General features: G+C 46.5%; 1 protein-coding gene and 1 long non-coding RNA gene across 4 annotated transcripts in view; both read right to left on the bottom strand.

Moving 5' to 3' along the window:
* Positions 1-22,788, bottom strand: part of LOC139827218 (uncharacterized) — a 376,663-nt gene that overhangs the window by 115,459 nt on the left and 238,416 nt on the right. The window lies entirely within an intron of this gene.
* LOC136098426 (amphiphysin-like) overlaps positions 1-22,788 on the bottom strand; it is a 168,033-nt gene that overhangs the window by 61,715 nt on the left and 83,530 nt on the right. For all 3 annotated transcript variants that reach the window (XR_011737560.1, XM_065831826.2, XM_071804611.1), the window contains exons 3-4: positions 21,176-21,230; positions 14,541-14,632 (exon numbers count right to left, since the gene is read on the bottom strand). Coding sequence is in view for 2 of the 3 variants with exons in the window: in XM_065831826.2 (XP_065687898.1) it covers positions 14,541-14,632; positions 21,176-21,230 (147 nt within the window). In the remaining variant the exon portion in view is untranslated. The remainder of the gene's footprint in view (positions 1-14,540; positions 14,633-21,175; positions 21,231-22,788) is intronic.

Here is a 22,788-nt window from a genome sequence, read left to right as displayed (position 1 = left end):
CTCTGGTTATTTTCTCCTGCTGTACTGAATCTTTAAGGTTATTGCTAAATCTTAGCAGTATCCTTTATTCAAGGCTCACTTTTTCACTCCAATCTTGCATGCTTTTCTGTTGTTGCTACTGTCTTCTATAAAAGTCTAAGATGAATCTTGTTCAAAATGTTACCTTAACTGCCTTTCTTGGCAGACTTTAATCAGTAACACAGTTTTATGAGTGCTTCAAATCTTAAATACGGAATTCTATTCTATATATCACTGAGACATCAGAAAGAGTATTAGGCAGGCTGAAAAATAAACCTCTGAACAATTATGTCAAACAGCTATGTATATAGAAGATTGAAGTAAATGTTAGCTGCGAAAGAAGACATGCAAACTTGACAGTGAATGAGCCTGTAATTCATTTTGTCCTATCGTGGCACATAGAAATAAAGAGAAATTGTAGAAGACCCTTGCTGCATGAGACATTGTTTTAGAGGGCGTGAGTGTGGGAGGAGAGGCCACATCTCAGTCATGACCTGGAAAAACGGATTATGTTTTAGGGAATACAAAATGCTAGAGGTTTTTCTTCAGTCAACCACTTTCTTCTTCTTGTTGCTTGACAATAGGACTTCTGAGTCCCTGATGTTGCTTCCCCATCAAATAGCAGCTATAAGAGATTTGAGGTTGGTTTTGGCCAGTGCGTACCTGGTACTCTATGCATAGGAATAACTAAGTTTTGAATTGAATGAAAGTGCCCCTACTCTTTTTCTTAAGAAATTATTTTTTATTCCCCATTGAGCTTTGCTGTACTATTTCTATGCTCTATCACTGATAACAATGCTGAGTGATAAAATGCTTCTTGCCTTTGATGTCAGGTCTAATAACACTAATTTTCAAACCAGTCTGAACTCTTTTGTGGAAGAAGATAGGAAAATGATAGGGCGATCATTAGTTTCTTTTTTCCTCTAACCTGGTATAATGTGTCTTATTATGGTCTTTAATAACTGTAACCACAGCAACAAATAGTGATGGATATAATGCATTAGGGTCTCTCCTCTCAGTAATCATATTCTGCTTCCAGATGCCTTTCAGGCCACAAAGTAAATTAACATTCAACAGCAATACATCAAGATGCTGCGGAAATTCCCTCTTCCTTTTCAGAGAGGTGATCCAGGTTGTTAGGGACCTTTGAGTAGTAGCTGACTTTTCCAAAGACCAACAGTATTCCAACTTGACAGTTACTGAGCAGGCTGCTGTGTAAAGATTAATGAAGTTGTCTACCCAGATTAGTTGGAGGGGCTATACAGGAATCAGCTTGTGGAATAAAATTCAATATATACCAGCAGAAGAATGAGAGAGTGGCTTAAGGGGGCAGGTTGTATTGGAGCTTTGGTTGTAGGGCACTCTCTGTTGTGGGGTGGAGTTTTTCTTAAACTGAAAGTCTTTCAAAGCCAAAATGTTTATATTGGTTATGGTTGTTGGTGTTTTGCATCGCAAACCCTGGCACAGGAACTAAACAGCATGGAGTGACATGCAGTGTTTTTGGAGAGTATTTATGGTCCAGGTGGGGATATAGCAGTAATGTGTCCTGTAATGAGAGGGTGGTATCCTGGTGCAAGAGGTCTTGGGTGAATGTCAAAGCAACAGTGATTACAGAGGAAATTAATACATCTGGTTGTCCTCCCCAGCATCTTGTGGAAAAGACTGAAAACAGCAGCAGAAGTGATGTACTGAATGCAATGGAGAAGAGCTGTACCTTACATGTAATTAATCTTTATTTGAAGGGTTGTTAAAATGGAATCATAGAATCATTTCAGTTGTAAGAAAACCTCAGGATCATCGAGTCCAACCATAACCTAACTCTAGCACTAAACCGTGTCCCTAAGAACCTCCTTTTGACCTCCCCGAAATGAGGAAGGTAATATGTGTGTCCAGTTAAATTTCACATTTGCTGTGTACATAAGCAGGTTTAGAAATGTGAATTTTTGCCCAGCTACAGGATGTCCTGAGATCAGTATGAGAACAAGTGAGATAAATTGCGTCCAAGGAGTGTCTGCATCTTCCTAAAGAAGTTGAAAAAAAATGTCAGCTTTTACATGCCTAAAGTCAGAAGAGATCTGAGTCCTATGGGAAGATTTTTGTAAAACATTCAAGAGGAAGAAACAGAAGAGTGCTTAAACTGTTCGATTGAGTTACTTACTAAAATTGCGTGTGTGTGTGTGTTGTTAAATCTCTTGGGCATTTTAGAAAATAATACCATTCTCAAAAGAAACTGAGCAAAATATGCTTCTAGATAGTGATTCCACATAATATTTCTAAGAAGAAACAGAATTTTCTTCATTTTTTTAAAGAAATTTGCCTATGGCCTATTTACTACTCTCTTGTTACTAAAATGATTTTTTCTGAACAGTTCACAAATATGTAAATTCTATAGTTATGAAATATATAAAAAATAAACAGTGATCACAGATATATTGCATTCTAGTCCCCGCCAAGGTCCATCAGGTCAGGGGCATTTGAGCACTCTCGGGAGTCCAGGAGATGACTCCAGCTCAAGGGAGGATAGGATAGGATAGGATAGGATAGGATAGGATAGGATAGGATAGGATAGGATAGGATAGGATAGGATAGGATAGGATAGGATAGGATAGGGCTGGGGCAGGTCCTGGGAGGCGTGAGCAGCCTGTGGGACAAGGAGCCAGGTCTGGCTCACATGCTCAGGGAACAGCCGATCGCCAGCACTGGGGTCAGGAAGGAATTTTTTCCCCCGGGGCAGATTGGCACTGGTCCCCGGGGGTTTTTTGCCTTCCTCTGCAGCATTGAGCATGACCACTTTGCAGAGCTCCTCTGGGCCCTTTTGGCTCGGATCCTGCCTGCTGCTCAAGCACCAGGAAGATGGCCTCTCGTGCCCTGCAGCTGGGGGGAGGAAGGCTTTTTTTTTCCCCCAGGTGGGACGGCAAGCGTCTCCGGGGGTTTTTTGCCTTCCTCTGCAGCGCTGAGCACGGCCCCTTGCCACGGCTTCTTTGGGCCATTTGGGCTGGGTGCCTGCTGCTCCACGAGCTGGCCCTAAACTTAGCTAGAACAGCCTGCCCAAACCAGCATAGAACAGCTCACCTAAACCAACCTTAAAGAAGCTAAACCAATCTGCCTTAAAAAACTTCAATCAGCCACCAACAACCTAAACAGAACCTTAAACAATCTACAACAAATTACCTAAACCAAACAAAATAAACCAACCTAAACAATCCTAAAACAAACCTACCTAAACCAAATGATCTAAAAAAATCCTACCTAAAACAATCTAAAACTACATAAACCGGCATTTCTCAACCAACCTTAAGCAACCTAGAACCAAACAAGCTAAACAAACTGAAACCAACCAATCTTAACCTAAAATAACCATTAAACAATCTCAAACAACTTAAAACCAATCTAATAAAGGATAAAACTACCTAAAGCGACCGATCTAAACCAACCTCAAAAATAGGAAACCAAATGACATAACCACACCAAAATGACCTAAAGCAAACAACCCAAAGCTAAATAGAACCACTGAAACCAGCCTACGACGACCAAGCTAAAAACCAATCTAGATCAACTCAACTTCAACAACACCCTAAAAAACCTCAACAACAAAAACCCAACCACCAGCCACCCTACCCCAGGCAGTGTCTCACTTGGATGTGCCTGCAGTCGTGGAAGCCTGACTACCCCAGGTTCTCCTCCTAACGGACCCTGAGCTTGTTTGGAGGTCCTCAAGCACGGCGCAGCTACCGTATACCCTTGACCTAGCAATGGTTCGCCTCTAGCGGGGAACGTCGTCCTCTTTGAGCAAGGCGGGGAAACACGTGGAGCAGGGAAGGAGGAAGGGGACGTCTGCCGAGACAGCAGAAACAGCCCAATCGAGCCTGGTGATTAGTGGGGGGACACATGTCCCAGCGAGATTGCACTCACATCCAAAGCATCCAGACACAACCGAAAACCAACAAAAACAATGTACATCTAACCAAACCACCTAAAGCACCCTCAACAACCAATCTAAGCCACCCCAGCCTGAAGGAACCCATCTGCAAAACATGCACCGTGCATAACACTGCCCTAAACAACCTACCAGGAAATAACTAAACCAACCTAAACCAAACAACCTGAACCAACCTTAACAGAAACCCTTCAAGCGACCTAAACAATGTAAACCAAACCTGCCTAAACCAACCTACCTAAAAACACAGACACCCACCAACCCACCTAAACTGCTTACTGAAAAGAAACAACCTCAAATAACCAACCAACCAACCAACCCACCCCCAACTTAAAATCATCTAAACAAACCTCAACCAAACTACAGAAAACAGCCTCAATGAAAACAGCTTCAGATAGGCCACCTACAACAACCGACGGAAGACAACTTCAACCAAAAATCACCTGCATCAAGAAAACTGAACCCACCAGCCTTCAACAACCAGCCTCTCACAACCACCCTCAAAGAACCTGCCTCAAACCAACCTCAAATGACCGCAACAAACTGAACCAAGCTACTAAAACCAGAAACCTAAACCAAACTAACACAACCAGTGCTAAAGAATCCTCAGAAAACAGCACCAACCAAAGAACCCAGCAAAACCGAGAAAATGAAACCTCCTAAGCTAAACCACACAGAGCAGCGCTAAGAAAATCACATCAAACAACCTGAACCCGCCCACCTAAACTAACCAACCCAAACCAAGCTAAACCATCAAACCTGAAACAAGCAGCTAAGACCGCCAACCTAAACCAAACTTAACAAACCTCAACCTAAAACAACCAGCCTTCAGTGACCTACGAACACACAACCTACCAACAACGTCATACAGCGTCAAACAACCACCTTCGAACAACCAGTCTCAAAAAGCCTACCAAAACCAACTCACAGAAACTGACCTACACCAACCAAACGAAACAAACTTAAAAAACCCCAACAAAACCAGAACAACAGCAACAAGAGAAACAACACCACCACCACCAAAACAAAAAAAAACCAAACAAGGTAGAAAGAAACAGGCAAAACCCAAACAAGTTACAGACAAAGAAGGCAGATGTAGGGAACAGGATGCAGAGATGTTGCATGGGGACCCAGTGCTTTGGAGCAGCCATTGGTGTCCTGTCAGGAACAGGAAGGATTCGCAGCTGCCACTCGGCAGCTCTCCCTGCGGGCAACAGCAGCGCCTGGCAGGGACCAGAGCGCTTCTCGTGCATCCCTGCCCAAGAAGCACAGCAGCAAAACAAGCTGTGGAAGGCAAAACACCTGCTTGTCATCGCTACATGTGATGCTTTGGAAAAGATCCCACAGTACCACATACCTCTTCTTTTGTGCACGGTCAGTCCCGCGCCTCATTCTCAAGGTTCTCCCTCTTCAGGAACCAGGGAAAGCTTGGCCTCTATTCCTGCTGCTGCTCTCTGCAGCTCTGGGACTTGCCTTTGCCAGCCTGCAAGGGCTGTTTGTTCAAGCTAAAGTGAAGAACGCAGCAGCCTGCTCCTGGCTACACGTGGGCTTGCGTTAAGGATTGTGAGCACTGGCTCTGAAACAGAGTGAGAAACAGAAATGACATGAAATAACATCAAAGGAAGTACATTAAAAAATAAAATAAAACAAAATAAAATAGAAACACTTGTATCCATTGCGTTTTGTGTCCTGGGAAGTGGTGTTTAGGGAAGAGTGAAGGAAGGGAGAGGGAAGGGGGAAGGGAAGGGAAAAGAAGGCAGAGGAGAAAAGAAAGCCCTGACAGAGCCCTGAGCGCTCCATACCTGAAAGAAATTGTGCTGTTTTCACCGAAAGCGAACTGATTTTCTTCATGCAGTTAGAAACCTTTCTTTTTCACAGCTCGCACGCTCATTATTTGGAATTAGTTTGAGAACAAGAGCTAACACCCCAGCACAGAACTAATGCTTGTAATTGCTCTGGTCTGAGAGCCAAGGACATTCTGACTGCTCTGCCCAGGGATGGGACCTGCCGAGGAAGGGGGGCAGAGATGGGACAGAGCTTGACTGACATCCAGGCTGATCAAGAAGAGTATTTCATCCCATTAGCATCACGGTCATTATTTAAGGAGGGAGGGGATCTTTCTCACTCTCTCAGGCGTGCAGTGGAATCTTGATCAACTGGCCACATGGGTCAGGAAAGCTACCTGGCAAGCAAAAAGATCCATTGCACTCTTCTGCTCAGCACATCAAGATTTGCCCTCTGAGTCGCGGCAATTTCTTGAATATCACCAAGAATCAAAACAGGTTTCAAAGAGCAACATGGCATGACCAAATAATAAATACTTCTCTTTAAGTCCACTCATTTGGAAATGGAAAACCAAACTCACTACGGAGAAGTTCAACACAACAACCCACGCCAAATCAGGGCTACCAGGTAGGAACCCGATGACAAGGATCAGTCACGCAACTGCTACCCTATGACAGGGCTGCCCCGAACAGATCACCCCCAAGGATTCAGTCCAAGGCAGAAACTACTCAGCCGGCAAACATTCCAAAAAAACAAGCACGTTTTGCTTACACACCTTACAGCAAGTTTTCCCTCAGGAAACACAAAATGAAACAGCAACAAGAAGCAGAAATAATACTCACAAGCCTGTAACATCTTCGACGGGATTTTCCCGCACCGGCCGACACCGCCGGACCCGGCGGGCACAGCCGCTCCCCCCGCTCCAGCTGCCCGCCAAGCGGCGGCGCCGAGCGCGCCACCCACGCGCGCCCGCAAGCGGCCTCGTCCTCCCCGCCCGCCCGCCCGCCGGGCCCAGGCCGGGCCCCAGCGCAGCCCCGCCCGGGCACCGGGAGAGCGCGGAAGCGTCGCGGCGCCGCTTACCGAGCGGCAGCAGCAGCTGAGAGGGGCTGCCGCTCGCCTTGGCCGCCATGCTGGACACAGACCCGAGCAATCGCTACCGCCTCCCGCAAAGACCGAGCCAGCAGCCCCGACGAGCGGATGGCAGAGCCGTCGCTCCTCGGCCCCGCCCCGTGTGCCGGTAAACGCGGGAACGAGCACTGTCTCTTCAAACACCTTTTGCATTCTTCATCCTACAGCACTAAAGAAATAGCAGAATCCCTTAGCACAGGATAATTGTGCAATACAAGTGCCAGGTTTGTCGTGCTGGTAAAAGATATTGTCAAAAGATGTGCGGCTGTCGGTCTTTCCTCAAGACAAAAGGCAAACGAGCTGGTTCCATCCGAGGCGAGGCAAACCAAATGCAAGCACTGACAGCACTGCAGAGCAAAATGGCCCCGCGACGGGGCCCTCGTGGCCCTGCGGGCCGCCATGCCGGCCACCGCAGCGTTCGCTGGGGACGCCGCGAGCCTCTGTTGTGGCAGTTGGAGCACAGCCGTGCCAGCCGCGCCAGCGCTCGGAGAGAAGAGGCCGCAGCGAGCAGAAGAGAGAAGAGGAGGCTCACGGACCCCCCGGCCCATGGCTCCGCCGCCCAAGAAACGGCGGCAGCCTGTCGCGAGCACCAGCACCGCCCACAGGCGAGAGGAGGAGCCGATGGAGGTTGACCCACCCCGGGAGGAGGAGGAGCAGCCCATGGACATCGACCCGCCTCGGGAGGAGGCGGAGCCGATGGACGTGGACCCGCCTCAGGCAGGGCTGCTGGGGCACAAGAGCAGCATGGGCGGGCAGCCCCCGGCGCCGTGGTGCCCGAAGCGCCGCAGGACGGCCGGGGGCTCTCCCAGAGCCCCCAAGCAGGCGCCTGGGCACAAGCGGCGCCGCCCCCGCAGCCGCCACTAGCCGCCTCCGGGGCATGGGACGGGATGGGATGGGCCGGGCCGGAGCAGCAGCCGCTCTGGAGCCGCAGGTGAGCCCGGCTTCCCAGCCCGCATCCCCGGCCCTCATGCCGGGGCATCTCCTCTGCCCTGGGGCCTGGGGAAGAGGCGAGGAGAGTCGCTGCCATCTTCTGGTCGGCAGCCCCAGAGCACCGGGAGGAGTCCTCAGGAGCCACCACAGACGGCCAGGACACCCAAGGGCAGCGCTGGAGCTGGAGCTTGCCTTCAAGGGAAAAGGTTTGCACATTGCACAAATAAGTCAGACTTTTTCTCCTTCTCCCTGTAGACGTGTATACAGACTCTAGAGTTAATAGAAATGTGTAGATATAGAAAATAAAAACCACATATGTGCGTGCGTGTGTGTGTGTGTGTGTGTGCACAGAAGCCCACTGGAGACCGCCAGAGACCGTCGGGGACCGAAGGACGCCGCTGGAGGACATCGTCGGAGACCAAAGGACAGCGTGGGATCTGCACCTTGCCTTCAAAAGAGGAAAAGTTTGGAGACAAAACCTTACGAGGTATGCTTTGTATTCAGAGCCTGGTCTTTTGGAACCCTTCTCTTACTCCTCTGATTGGCTGAGATTCAAGGGTCTCGTTTACTTCTGTGTTCTCTGCTCCTCCTCTCCTTCCCCTCTTGCTGTTTTCCTCCGTCATCTCTGTTGTGTCCTCTTGTTACGTGCAGTAAGTTTCATCTCTGGCATTTTGTTTTCTCTGCCCAGGTTTGCTCAGGAATTCTTGACAGGACAGTTGGAAGCAGGATTTTCCAAAGTGTCCTTGCCCCCAAGGTCCGTCAGGTGAGAGGCCTTTGGGCACTCTCCCAAGTCCAGGAGATGGCTCCAGCGCAAGGTAGGACAGGCTAGGCTAGGATAGGATAGGCTAGGGCTTGGGCAGGTCCTGGGAGGCGTGAGCAGCCTGTGGGACAAGGAGCCAGGTCTGGCTCACATGCTCAGGGAACAGCCGATCGCCAGCACTGGGGTCAGGAAGGAATTTTTTCCCCCGGGGCAGATTGGCACTGGTCCCCGGGGGTTTTTTGCCTTCCTCTGCAGCATTGAGCATGACCACTTTGCAGAGCTCCTCTGGGCCCTTTTGGCTCGGATCCTGCCTGCTGCTCAAGCACCAGGAAGATGGCCTCTCGTGCCCTGCAGCTGGGGGGAGGAAGGCTTTTTTTTTCCCCCAGGTGGGACAGCAAGCGTCTCCGGGGGTTTTTTGCCTTCCTCTGCAGCGCTGAGCACGGCCCCTTGCCACGGCTTCTTTGGGCCATTTGGGCTGGGTGCCTGCTGCTCCACGAGCTGGCCCTAAACTTAGCTAGAACAGCACACCCAAACCAGCATAGAACAACTCACCTAAAGCAACCTACAACAGCAAGCAACTAACCGACCTTCAAGAACCTAACATTAAAATAAAAAGAAACACTTTGTATCCATTGTGTTTTGTGTCCTTGAAAGTGTTTTTTAGGGAAAAGAGGAGGGCGGGGGAGTGAGAGGGAGGGAGGGGGGAGTGAGAGGGAGGGAGGGGGGAGTGAGAGGGAGGGAGGGGGGGAGAGAGTGAGAGGGAGGGAGGGGGGGGAGAGAGTGGGAGGGAGGGGGGGAGAGAGTGAGAGGGAGGGAGGGGGGGGAGAGAGTGAGAGGGAGGGAGGGGGGGAGAGAGTGAGAGGGAGGGAGGGGGGGGAGAGAGTGAGAGGGAGGGAGGGGGGGGAGAGAGTGAGAGGGAGGGGGGGGGAGAGAGTGAGAGGGAGGGGGGGGGGAGAGAGTGAGAGGGAAGGAGGGGGGGGGAGAGGGAGGGGGGAGAGAGGGAGGGGAGAGAGGGAGGGAGGGAGTGAGGGAGGGGAGAGAGGAGAGGGAGGGAGGGGGAAGAGGGAGGGAGGGAGGGGGGAGAGGGAGGGAGGGAGGGGGGAGAGGGAGGGAGGGGGGAGAGAGAGGGAGAGGGAGGGGGGAGAGAGAGGGAGAGGGAGGGGGGAGAGAGAGGGAGAGGGAGGGAGGGGGGGAGAGAGTGGGGGGGGTGAGAGAGTGAGAGGGAGGGAGGGGTGGAAGAGAGTGAGAGAGAGTGAGGGGGGGGGGAGAGAGTGAGGGGGGGGGGAGAGAGTGAGGGGGGGGGTGGAGAGAGTGAGAGGGGGGGGTTGAGAGAGTGGGGGGGGGAGAGAGGGAGGGGGGAGAGAGGGAGGGGAGGGGGGGGGGGGGGGGGAGAAAGGGAGGGAGGGGGGTGAGAGAGAGAGGGAGGGGGGAGAGGGAAGAGGGGGGTGAGAGAGGGACGGGGGAGAGGGAGGGAGGGGGAGGGAGGGGGGAGAGGGAGGGAGGGGGGGGAGAGGGAGGGGGGAGAGGGAGGGGGAGGGAGGGAGGGGGGGAGGGAGAGGGAGGGAGGGAGGGGGGAGAGAGAGAGGGAGGGAGGGGGGAGAGGGAGGGAGGGAGGGGGGAGAGAGAGAAAGGGAGGGAGGGGGGTGAGAGAGGGAGGGAGGGGGGAGAGGGAGGGAGGGGGGTGAGAGAGGGAGGGGGGAGAGGGAGGGAGGGGGAGGGAGGGAGGGGGGGAGAGAGAGGGATGGAGGGGGGGAGAGAGGGGGAGGGAGGGAGGGGGGGAGAGAGAGGGAGGGAGAGGGGAGAGAGGGGGAGGGAGGGAGGGGGGGAGAGAGAGGGAGGGAGAGGGGAGAGAGGGGGAGGGAGGGAGGGGGGGAGAGAGAGGGAGGGAGGGGGGAGAGAGAGAGGGAGGGAGGGGGGAGAGAGAGAGGGAGGGAGGGGGGAGAGGGAGAGAGGGAGGGAGGGGGGAGAGAGAGAAAGGGAGGGAGGGGGGAGAGAGAGAAAGGGAGGGAGGGGGGAGAGAGAGAAAGGGAGGGAGGGGGGAGAGAGAGAAAGGGAGGGAGGGGGGAGAGAGAGAAAGGGAGGGAGGGGGGAGAGAGGAGGGATAGGATGGGGAGGGGGGGACAGAGCGGGGAGCGCGGGAGAGACAGGGGAAGGGGGTGGGGGGAAGAGGGGGGCAGAAGGGGTGAGAGACAGGGGATGGGGGGGAGGGGAGATGATAGAGGGAGCTACCATTTCAAGGGTTAACTAAACATATCATGGGTGCCTACTAAGAAACTACCACTTTAAGGCTTAGGCACACAAGAAGTGCTTAGTTTAGAGCTTTATGTAGACTTATGCTAAGAAAAACAGAACCCCCTCGAATGTCAAGATAAGAAGTTTTACTGCACCCAGCTGTAAACTTGAGGAGACGGGATAACAAAGATTTAGAGCAAAAGGGGGCGCCAGCCTGGTTTCAATCGACTTGGCAGCTTGGGTCCCAGTCAATTCAACATAATGAGCCAAAGGTAAAAAGTTCACTGTGACCAAGCTGAAGGAGCCTTCATTCAAAGACCCCTCCTCAAGACCACCAGATGGCACTGCGCAGGCGCAACAGGGAGCTGTCTAGGAGGAGACTTTGCAAATTATGACCTGGGACTCATTTTAATAAGAAGCGGGGAAAGGTTATGAATAAGTATAGGCGTTCCTGGGGTCACTATGAATACCTAACACCTTGCTGTATTTAAACACACCTCATAGTGTTAGAAGGTGCGCATGAATGGTGGAACGATCCCCCTTGCGCCCGATATCAGATAAACACACCCGCTTTATAACCTTGCACGTTGTAAAGTTTTATGACTTTCTAGGTTGTAAAGTTGTTTCCACGTATCAATTTTGGCCACCACGAAGGCACAAGCTCTGCCCGGCTGTGCGGACCGCCTGAGAGAAACGGACCTCCCAGACGTGTCCCGAACCTTTTATTTCAGAGGGGCTCCGTTCCACTCCGGCTGGTCACCGCGGGGGCAGACGACGACTTTTTGAATTAAGCGGATAAGGTATGCTTCTGTTTTACTGTAACGTGGGCCTGTAACATGGGGGGCCAGCAACTGGCGAGGGAAGCCTCCGCATGGCCAGATTCCCCATATTGCTGTAAATGGGCACCTACCTAAGGGGGCTACTGACTTGACTCCACCAGAAGGGGGTCAGCCGCTAGCCATCTTGGGGGTAGATCGAGTAACCCTGAGTGAGCCTTCTGTTGCGTCCCGGTCACGGGAGCCAGGATGGACCCGCTAATGACTGCATGGAAGTGGGAGAAGGGTAAACAGACTCTCCGCTCGTGGGTTCGAGTCCCCCCATGGCAACTGAAGCTTTATAACAGAACCAACCTAAGCCACCCAACCTCAAATCATCTAAACAACCTCAACCAAACCACCTACACCAACCTCAAACAAAATACTGAAAACAACCTCAATGAAAACAACTTCACATACCCCACCTAAAACAACCAAGGGGAAAACAACTTCAACCAAATATCACCTCCATCAAGCTACCTAAACCCACCAGCCTTCACCAACCCAGCCTCCCACAACCACCCTCAAAGAAGAACCTGCCTCAAACAAACCACCTCCAACCACCTCAACAACCTCAACCAAGCTACCAAAACCAAAAACCTCCCTCCACCAAAACAGCCCCTGCTTGGAAGGGCTCCAGCCCGGCTGCAACATCCGCAGCTGCCACTCGGCACCTCTCCCTGCGGGCAACACAAGCGCCTGGCAGGGACCAAAGCGCTCCTCGTGCATCCCTGCCCAAGAAGCACGGCAGCAAAACAAGCTGCGGAAGGCAAAAAGTCTGCTCGTCATGGCTACGTGTCACGTAGCTCTGGAAAACATCCCACGGTACCACACCCGTCATCATCTTCTTCTCCTTCTTCTTCTTCTTTTGGGCATGGTCAGTCCCGCGCCTCATTCTCAAGGTTCTCCCTCTTACGAACCAGGGAAAGCTTGGCCTCTATTCCTGCTGCTGCTCTCTGCAGCTCTCAAAATCACTCTCTTTATGCCTCAGGAAAGGGTTTGTGTCCAGCTGGATTGAGTCCCTGGTCTTCCTTGCTGTGGGACCCAGCGGGCTTTTTATGTGGGGCAGAGAGGAGATGGCTACTAGGGTGGCCTCGAGGCCTGCTCGTGCCTGCTGCTCCACGAGCTGGCCCTAAACTTAGCTAGAACAGCACACCCAAACCAGCATAGAACAACTCACCTAAAGCAACAGTGTTTGAGGTCCCAGGTTCTCAACTGAACAATGCATCAGCACGTATTAAACATCCTGATCCCCCTTTTCTTTGCACATTTCAAAAATCACAAAGAACTCCCTCCTTTGATGGCAGAGAAGCTAAAGGCAGTGAATATTGCTCTGTAGGGTTGTTATCCTTGCCAGCAAGTTCAGAAAATTATTCCCTAGTGTTTGTTTTACCCTGAGCTACTATAGGGCATATTATAAATGCTGTGTGATGCCAGCATTAAGTTCATTCATTTCCTACCCCAACAGAGTCCCTAATGAATTATTACAACCTATTAATCATGCTTGAAAGAAATACCTCATTTATTAACACAATATTTAATCACAGTGGTCTACAGAGCAGCACAGCATTAGATTATAGAAAGCAACTGCCAGTCTTGTACATTTGCCTTTATGTCTTGCTGATACACATTTTGAACAAATTAAAATAATGGAGGTTTTCTAAAAGCAAATGGCCTAAAAAAAATGCTGAAGAGTCCTCTAAGCCATCGTCTTTCCTGTCACACACGATAAGGTCATTTAGGTGGATCCCTTTTGGAGTGATCATTTCTATCCTGGACTGCACAAATATATCATTCTTCTTTAACTCCAGGTTGAGGGACACATAAATCCACATTTGTGATTATACAGGGGAAAAATCAGGAGCAGAAATTTTGTAATGATGCCCACGTGAGTCTCTTATTAAGAAGACACATCTAACATTTACCACTACATCTAACAGAGATTAAGAGCCAACTTTTGGTCCTTTCATACACAAATTTCTTAGTGTAAAATCTAATAGCCTGCAGATTCAAGGTGAGGTGCTACAGCAAGACGCAGCAGGAGATATTCCAGCTGTTTAACATAAAGCAATATAAATGGTATACTAAATTAACTTACACAGTTTAGAAGTTGGGTGCTTTTAAAACCAGAAACACTTCATGCTTTCAGCAGCAGGGAAGTGTAAAGGAAGGCAGCCTCCGGGAAGAAAAGCAATCAGTACGCAGATTCGGGAAGACTGCTCTGTCTTCCAGTCTCTTGTTAATTATATTATCCAGGAGGCCTTGCACACTGGAAGCCAGGTAGTTAAAAGGTGCAGTGATAACAGTTCACACTTCCTTGTTACCACCAGCACAATTGCTGACAGACTTCCAGAATTAAGGCTGTTCACTCTAAGCAGGCAATTAAGAGTTAAACTCCTGCAATGGCCTCTAGAAAAGTCTATTTCTCTCTAATCACTGAAGGAACTCCAGGAAGGCTAAAATGAATAGTGCCCTGCAGCCTAATTTGGCCTTAAATTCCGTATTCTTGTCAGAGGAAGGCAAGTGTCCAATCAGGTATCCTGCTTAGCGCCACTGGCTCAACAGTTCTTATGCAGCACACAAGGATAAGCAGATTGATAATTTTCAACATTCAGTTGAATTGAGAATCCCGACTGTGAAACTGCATGTAAGATACCTTGTACAAACTTGACAATCAGTTGCTACCAGGACCGATTCTGTTAACAGTGACGCTATCCTCAATGGGAGCTTACAGCAGCTAGCTCACAAAATAGACACTGCAAATGCGGTGTTTGGTCAGCAGGAGGTGCATTTCACGAAACAAATAATTTCTATGCTCAAAACAGGATTTAACGTGCAACGAAGAATTAAGAGAAATTTTAGATGTACACTTCTCAATAGCTCAGATAATCCATTTACAGCCAAAATACTTCTTACCTGTATTTACTCATCTTACCTCTCCGATCATTTTCACATCTCGTCCATACCAATCTGGCTCATACACTTCATGAAGAGACTCTGTAAGCTTCTTTGAGGCATCTTGCATTCCTGTAATTCGACAGAAAGAGGGACATGTAACTACAAACTACATGAAACAGTTGCTGAATCTTTATTTTGACCCACATGTACCTACTCCATCATGTTTAGAGTATAATTTTCAAGAGCTGAAACAAAACCTCTGTGTTTACCCAGGTTAATGAGAAGTGTCCCTCACAGAAGGATTAACACAAGAAAAAGATTTCTATCAGATTAAAGACTCCACTTTCTATTCTGAACTAAACATATCTGAATCTGAATAACAACTCAAAAGGTAGTCCTCCCCACAAAAGACATTTAAGATCCAATTGAAAGACTACCACTAGAGAAGGCAATCAAACCTTTGTTTATCCTCAGCTCTTCCAGCAGTTTTCTGCCTTGTCTGTAGTGAGTACCAGGCCCACCCATGTAGAAGAAGAGGCGTCTCCAGGGTGACATGGCTAAAGTGTCAGAGATTCATGGGAATTGCTGTCTATAAAAATGGATTTAGGAGAAAAGCTAGAAGGTGTCTGTGCTAAACAAAAGTGCTCCCCGGAAGAGAGTAGGTCTCACATAGGTAGAACATATCTCAGAATTTCTCCACTTCCTTGTTTTCAAAGATATTTAAGCCTTGGGAGCTTTCATATGTAAAGTGAGAGTGGTTGAGCTTGTTATTTTTGTGCCCACAATAATGCTGGTGACCTGAAGATATGTAAATAATGAAGCAGAGGACTGGCAAGAGCTGAGACGGTGCCTAGGGAAAAAAGATGCCTGCACTTGGGCCCTAATGGACCTGGTTTTATGAAGAATTATTATCTTGTATGCTCACCCAGCAGGTTTAGAAGTACGTGGAGCTCAGATCTTATTTACGCTTGCAGCAGGGTGGTGTCTACAGAGAAGTGCGCTGAGTCACTTCTGGAGCTCTGGCTACCACAGGTGAAACAAGAACGGGGACTACTGATGGCTTCAACTATATCACAAGAAGGAGCCTAAACCTATCTCCATTGAGAGCAGTTTGACACCAGTGAATAAATTACAGCCCTCAGTGAAAATATCAGGGTTGCCTTTCCATTTTGATGGAGCACAAATATATTATGTGTTGAATATGACTGTGAACCCAATGAAAAAAAACCTCACCTAACATGCTAAGAGTCAGTTCAGAATCAGTAATTTTTAAATGACAACTTTATTTCAACTTCTTTGCAAAATTTGAACACTGCCAATTTTTTTACCTAGCATTAACTTTTTTTTAAAGAACACATTTTTTTCTCCAGTCAAAGTCTGTTTGTTGCAGCACATCTGTGCTGTCTTGAAAATATCTCTAGCGTGATCTTCAGATTTAACTGCTCAGTGGCTGAGTTTAGGAATTACATTGATATTTCTGTTTTCTGCACAAATAAATGTTTAGGAGTGGAAGAGAATCCATTTGAAACTTGAATGTCTAGAAGAGCAGAATTGACCTAGTCAGTAGCTATTCCACCATTCCAAAACACACTCGAGACACAGCAGGAAGATAAATGCAATAGTGCACACTTCCTAATATAAAAATGCTGGTCTATGAAATGAAAAGGATAGGAAGAAAAGATACTGAAACAGCTGGAGGCAGATGGCTCTTCTCAGACTTTGGGTTCAAGAGGGAGAATGCTGTGGGAGAGGGGGAGAACAAGCACAAAGGAAACCCTGGTGTTCAGAGGGTACAAGTTTTCACCCTTACATCAAAGGCTGTCAAAACAGAATATTTGATCTCTTCAGCTATTGTCTTGGGGTGCTTTTTAGTGAAAGAGCTCAGCTCAGAGAATTGGTACAACACAAGAACTTAAGATACATTTCTTCCTTTCCTTCTTCATGGTTAATGCTTAGAATGATGTATCACTAGCCAAGAAAGGGTTCCTGACTGAAGGGGCTCTTTTTTTTTTTTGCCTAGAATATGCCAGATTACATTAAAAGACAGACGAACTTTGCATATTTTTCCAGACGGGACTAATTTAAAATCTTCAATGCCACTACAAATTAATAAATTCAAGAGGCAAGGCAAAACCAGCACTAAATCACTGTGCCTGAGAAGGCTGCTTCTGTCCGCTCGGGGTGAGCGCACAGACCAGGAAGGTCTGTGCATCCCTGTTCATGTTTGATCCTTTCAGATACCTGAACTTTTGCCCTTCTGCACACTGCTCGCTAAACCCACCACCTCGGTCCCCGCGGCGCGCGGCCAGCACACTAATCCCTCCTATGGCCTGAGCTCAGCTTGGACACAGACCAGGCTTGGGCAAAGCACTTTTTCCTATGCAGACTTTCTTTTTTAAGTACTACAGGACTCAGGCATTTATCTGCTTAAAAGAGTAAGTGAGAGATATTTAATATCCCACACTTGAGTCATATCAAAGTTGCACCAACTTTTGCGTTTTTTTCAATTCTGAGAATCTGGTAATCCTCCATTCTACCACTTTCCTGTAAAGAACATCAATCAAATCCAGGTGAAGTGTGAGGCAAGTGGGCATTACAGTACTTGACTTCTTCAATCAGGGGCTTCAGTCTGAAATTTCTACAGGACAAGATCACCCGTTCTACTCCCCTCTTCCTACTAGATGTACTGCAACACCCCAAATGAGTGCATAAGTCCAGTGGCTTCTCATTCTTTTTCATGCCTGTGGGCATAAACTTACAATGTCCAATGTTTTTTTTTATTTGCTAGTTTTCACATAGAATTTTTTCTTATGCACTGATACCTTTTATGCATTATTCAGCACTGAAGTTAAGAGGATTAGTGTCAGCAATAGACCGCAGGCTGTGTCTCTCTGCTGTTTTTAACTGCTATCACTGAGGAAGATGAATTGTTTAAAGCAAGTCATTAATGTACTAAGAAATGTGAGAAGAATTTTTACTGCTGATGAACAGTTAGAAAAGTGTATTTAATATCAATTGTTTCATTTAGTACTGCTGCTTCTTGGTAATTGGGTCACTTATTTAATAACTACAAATGCCAAAATAATTGCATCGCTTAGGGAAAATGATGCTGAATAATCCAGTTACTGACGTCTGAGGCTCCTGCATGAAATCAGCTCTCTTTCTAGAGGAAAGAGCCCTGTCCCTGGAACCCCAAAGGACTCCTAGATGCCCCCACATGGTAGGGATCCTGGGGGTGATGGTGCAGACATTCTCATTAAGCACCCTAGAGACAGCAGAGGGTGGGTGACTCTTTGCCATCACAATTCCAATATACTCAAGCTCCCATGGAGATTGAGACTGGCCTGAGACTCCATAGGGCCCATATACAATAGGGTTTCCTCACTGCCCAGCAGGGAAATCTAGACTGAATCATGGAGAAAATTCCATTTTCCTGATGGAGCGAGGTACCTTGGTCTGGCTCTTAATATTTAATTGAGTGGGGAAAAGAGCTTAATGTGTGGTTCTCCAGTGAAATGATCTATCCTGCCACAAGGATTGTATCTGTTATTGCTAGTTATCCAGTAGAGCAGGGGTGTCAAACTCATTTTCACCAGGGGCCACATCAGCCTCACGGGTCCCTTTGAAGGGCCGAATGTAAGTTTAGGACTGGAAAAATATAGGAGTAGTTATCCCCGGTGAAAACGAGTTTGACATCCCTGCATTAGAGTTTCCACTGAAACAATTTAATAATTTCATAATTAATTACTAACTTTTTCACAAAAAGGATGGATAGTTTTATTGCTTCTAAGAAATTACATGATTGATTTTAAGATTTGTGTGTTTGGAAGATATACGCAGGTCTGTCTGCCACAGACTGACAAATAGGCAGCAAAACTGCTTATAGATCTCCAAAATGTCCCCTTCCCTTCCTGTAAACTGGTTATTATTTCTCACTTTGTTAAGTCACCTGAAAAGCATGGTGCTTCTTTTTCATGTTTCAGGATTCCTTTTTTACCTCTGCCACCTTGCCACATGCATGCAAATCCAGGTCTGTATGTCTGATATAGAATTTCTTTAACAATTGGTCCATAAAACTGTTCAAATTACCTACAGAACTCAAAAGCTTAAAAAAGTAAACCATGAAGTAGAGAACCCAGATACATGTTGCCAAGGAGACGGAAAGAGGCAGAACACCAAGGCATGAGAGGACTATAGCAATGGGGGATAGTGCACAGTCGCATCGGTACAAACACCCCCGATACACACCCAGACATGAAACTATCATGCAGGTGAAATAAAACAGCACATAAAAGCCATTCAGAAGTTCAACAGCTTTATGACATGATTCCTCTGAGTCATTGAGTAACAAGCAGTGAAGATCAAGATCCAGCTAAGACAAAGAAGCACCTCTGAGCAAGAGGAGGAGTCTGAATATGGCAAAAATTCTTTAATTTAAGAATGTGTGATATCAAATCTCAAACTGTGAAGTATATTAAAATCAAGGGATAGGGGGTCATAAGAAGGCTTGTTTGACCATTCCTAGCTTAAATCATGCTTGAATCTCATACTTCCAATTTGTAATATCCAGTCACTCGAAAGTCATGCAGCAGAATTAAACTTTTTCTTGAGTTCACAACATACCAACTTTATAAAATGTTTCAGTTAAAGTTATCTATCTTGCCAATTCCTGAAACCCTTTAAAATGAACTGCTTTTCTCACATCTGTAAGAGTACAAGAATATCAAGTCCATTATTTTCCAATATGACCAACCTTTTTCCTTGCAAAATGAGCCCCTGATGACAGCATGACTGCAAGGCTCAGATGTCCTATGTGCAAACATCCCACTCCCGTGCCTAAATTTGGGGGTTCCCATGCTTTTGTGCATAGCCAAAATGTTTTCATGATGGCAGTCCTTCAAGGAATAGCAACAAAGAGGTGGTAGCAGTTGCTGAATCTGCTTCTGCCATTCAAAATCTGGAAGGGTCTTTGCCACAGATGAGCTAGTCAGCTTTGGGGAAGCCCCAGCCAGAGCTGTGTTTTTGGACTCCTGCCTGGGGCTGTCCTCCCATTCCACAGTGCAAAAGTCCACATGAATGGCCAAGGATGCCCCACTGGTGGCTTGTTGGCTTCGGAGAATAACATTTTTAAGGCTTTTGTGAGTTGCTTATGATTGGGTCTTAAGACATGAAGATACTTTTCATTCATTCACAGTAAGAAAGTCGATCCAAATTATTTTCAAATATGGACTTACGGGTTGCAACAGGAGAAAGATGCTGAGCAGAAATGGGTGGCTAAAAAGGTAAAAGTTGCCCAGTGAAACATTTCATGCCAAGTTAGAAACAAAACTCGGTGCAAGGAGTAGCCCACTAGACATTAAACCATCAAAAGGACCACAAACGCACAAAGTTCTAGGAAAATAAGAGAATGAAAGAGAAAGAAAATGAAAGACAGAAAGGGGGATTCTTGTCACCAACATGGAAGTCAAAGCAGCATGTAAACAGTCAACCTATGTGATAGAAAAGCCATCTGGACAACAAACAGCCTCATCATGTTGCTTCTGAGTATCCATCTATTAATGGGTGTGGGGAACGGATGACTGAAAAGTAAGAATGTAAAATCAGCATCCAGTGCTGACTGACACAGAAATTTCCTCTAAGAACAGAAGACATTGTTCAAATCTCTACAAGGCATAATACCTCTTGTCTGGTAGAAGATTTTCCTTGCTCAGCCCATCCAGCAAAGACACTTAAGCTACCATTTTTCTTCCTGTTTTACAGTTCCCATCAAAAAGAGTTTTCTTCCCTGCCTTTCAACAGCTGCTAATGCTTTATTATGACACAGTGATTTCCAGAGATGTTAATACTGGTTCATAACATTTTCCCTACTGGACTGAAATTAGGTTTAAAATATATACACATGCACATATATATATTTATCTCAAGAAGGCATTATTTTCTCTCTGTCAGTCACCAAATCTTTTTGCCTTCCCTTTAGCATCTAGCCTCCAACTCCTCCAAAGAGTGGCAGCATGAGAAAGGGAACACTCTGTGTATGGTGCTAAGCTAAGTATGCTGGATTTACAGTAGGATTTAAATAGCTGTTAACTTAATCTCTGATATTTAAGCATTCACCTCTGAGCTTCTGCTACTTGGATTTTTCAATGTAGTATCATAAAAGATCACATTTGATTTTTAAACTTAAAAAAAATGGATTAAACAGGCAGAAATAGATGAGAAAACACATAATTGTGGGGAGCACGGTTTTGGCGGGAGATCGTCATCCAACTAGTAATACCTGGAAATGTTACAGTTGTGGAGGTCAAGCAATCCCTTACTGTACATGGGCTATTTCATGTTCTAGCATTCGCAAAGATGAGTAAGAAGATGTGTAGATTTTGTGGGTGCTCAAAATGCATGCAACGTGAGAATCTGGGCAGCAGTCCTGCACACAAAGGACAGTCAAGGACAAGCCCTGTATGCAACAATGTACACATGAGTTGACAGTGAAGGTGCAGAATCCCTACCAACAAGCTAAAGAGCCTGTGCCAGAGCCAAAGCAGAAATGTTGACTGCTAATGACAAAAGCAATATTACTTCTATTTGTCTCTGTATACTTTAAACAAGCCTACGTGCCTCAATTTTTTAAAGAAGTTTCATTTATGAAAACATGATGTAAAACTTAAAAATCACCTTTTATGGCTGCTAAATATCCTCTCAGTTCCCTCTGAAGCCTGGAACCCTCTGCCTGGAAAAGAAAAAAAAAAGGCAAGGAAGTGAAAACACATTTCAGTTATGTTATTGAAAACACATTTCAGGTAAATTTTATGCTTTTAAATACGCATACAGTACATCAAACTTAATAACAAAGAGCAATTTCAGGAGCTTTCTGATAAATAGTGTCACATGTTGTAAGCATGTACAGGTTCAAACAGAAGAGGTGGACTGGCCAAGATGCTACGCATATTGTACTCTCTAGGATAAAATTTCTGTTTTTATTTTATCAGCTATCTGCACAGGGAAGAATTCCAGCCAAAGAAGGAAACATATTTTATGGCCAAGATCCACTTGAAGTCGAACTGGCCAATGCCCTCACCTGAAACACGAAGAAGTATAATCACCTCCACTTGAAACCACCCAAATGAGGCCAGTCTAGACTTGCAGAAAAACCATGCTCTTGCATAAATGGCTTACCACTTTTGCAAATGTTTTTCCAAGTATTTTATCATTTATATATTCTGCAAGCAAATAACTACTAAGGAACAATAGCATTGGTTATGTTTTTTAGTTTGGCTACTGCATCTTGCAGTCTGCAGTGAAATCTCAACTGTTTCCTTGGCAAACACATCAAAATGATCTTTTTTTATCTGATAACCACAGCCTTCGAAAAACTCAGAACAGACAAAACTAAATGGGTTGCTTTATATTATCTCTGACTGTATCACAAGTTGGACTTCATGGCTCCCACAATTTGCAATAAAATCTCTGCTACACTACAGCACATGCTTTATTGCTAAAACGCTGTTGTTCAAGACACCTTCAATAGCCTGAAGATTTTGGAAACGCTCCATGTTTATTGGTTCCCAATATTCTTCAAATTATTTAAGCGGCTGGAAATTATATGAGTATCAGCTTGCAGTCACATTTTCTCACATACAGCTACACCTTTTGGAAAAATCAGCTGCAAAATATGACTGACTGCTTTGGAGTTGTTCTGTGTGAAAGTTAGACCCCAAAAGGCTGCATGTGTGAATACTTTAGGAGGCAGAGTCTCAAGCTGTTGTAATTCCACTTAAGTCAAAGGACATCTGATGTCAGTAAAGGATTTGCCATCAGTGGTAGCGATGTTAAGAGCATTCAGACACAGAGGATCCTAAGAAATTTAGGTTGAAAGGGACCATGTGGAGCTTAGAATCCATCTATGTGCAGCCACATTAAATTCAAAAGGTGTTTCTCAAAAAATACTTGCCTCTCCAGTATACAGACTGCAATACGCAGATCACATCAATCAAACTCACTTGCCTCTCCCAGCTCCCTGCAGGGAACTGCAGGACTTTAGAATTGAATCAAATTGCAATGCATCATAAGAAGACAACAACTGCTTTAAGGTCCTGTAAATATTATAGAATTTAGAAGGTGGATAGACTGAATTCACTTTATGGATTCAATGAACAGAAGGTTGCTTCTGCACTAAATCGATCTGAAGTAAAACTTCTTTTTGAACCTAAATCCATTCATCAACCAAATTCTGAGCACAGGAGTACACCAACCAGGGTGATACCTGAGAAGTTGCTGAGTAACAGCAA

This window comes from Patagioenas fasciata, chromosome 2 (genome assembly GCF_037038585.1).
Source record: "Patagioenas fasciata isolate bPatFas1 chromosome 2, bPatFas1.hap1, whole genome shotgun sequence".
Classification (NCBI taxonomy): Eukaryota; Metazoa; Chordata; class Aves; order Columbiformes; family Columbidae; genus Patagioenas; species Patagioenas fasciata.
This window is presented reverse-complemented; position numbering and strand designations above follow the sequence as displayed.